The 473-nt window shown below is 48.6% G+C and overlaps 1 protein-coding gene across 1 annotated transcript in view; it reads right to left on the reverse strand.

Annotated features, from left to right (window-relative positions):
- LOC107473998 (uncharacterized) overlaps positions 1–467 on the reverse strand; it is a gene marked incomplete in the record, with an annotated part of 1,653 nt that extends 1,186 nt beyond the window's left edge. Inside the window, 1 exon segment of the mRNA XM_021135221.2 lies at positions 1–467. Within this exon segment, the coding sequence (XP_020990880.1) occupies positions 1–252 (252 nt within the window).
- Positions 468–473: the final 6 nt, after the last annotated feature.

A 473-nucleotide genomic window follows, 5' to 3' on the forward strand; every position in this document is an offset into this window, starting at 1 on the left:
AAGGGCCATCAGATTGGGGGACGGAACAACCTCAATACCATGAACACACTGAGGGTTAGAAAGCCCTCTATAATGCTTCCTCTGCATCCTGTGAGACCGCACAAAACCCTTGTCAACACTGAACGGGAATGGGCGCTCCCCTTGGCGAGAATGCCCATTCATGAAACTCCTCAGCTGCATTTTACCCAGCGCATTCTCGGGCCTCTCCTTGAACACCCACATGTACATATTCTCCATGTCATGCTGAACCATGAAAACATCAAGCTTGAGATCAGACTTGTCAAACCCTGAAACACCATTGCTATCCCTGACAATCTTGGCCTTAGACTTATCATTCAAAGAGGGCTTAAAGTAAAAACTGAAGAAGAACCAAGCACCCCATATGCTGTCGACTCGCTTAGCACACTTCCTTCCGGCTGCTGCAGCTTTGGGCACATTAAGAAAGCTCTCTGTCTCGTACCCTTGCGTGCCAA

This window comes from Arachis duranensis, chromosome 2 (genome assembly GCF_000817695.3).
Source record: "Arachis duranensis cultivar V14167 chromosome 2, aradu.V14167.gnm2.J7QH, whole genome shotgun sequence".
Lineage (NCBI taxonomy): Eukaryota > Viridiplantae > Streptophyta > Magnoliopsida > Fabales > Fabaceae > Arachis > Arachis duranensis.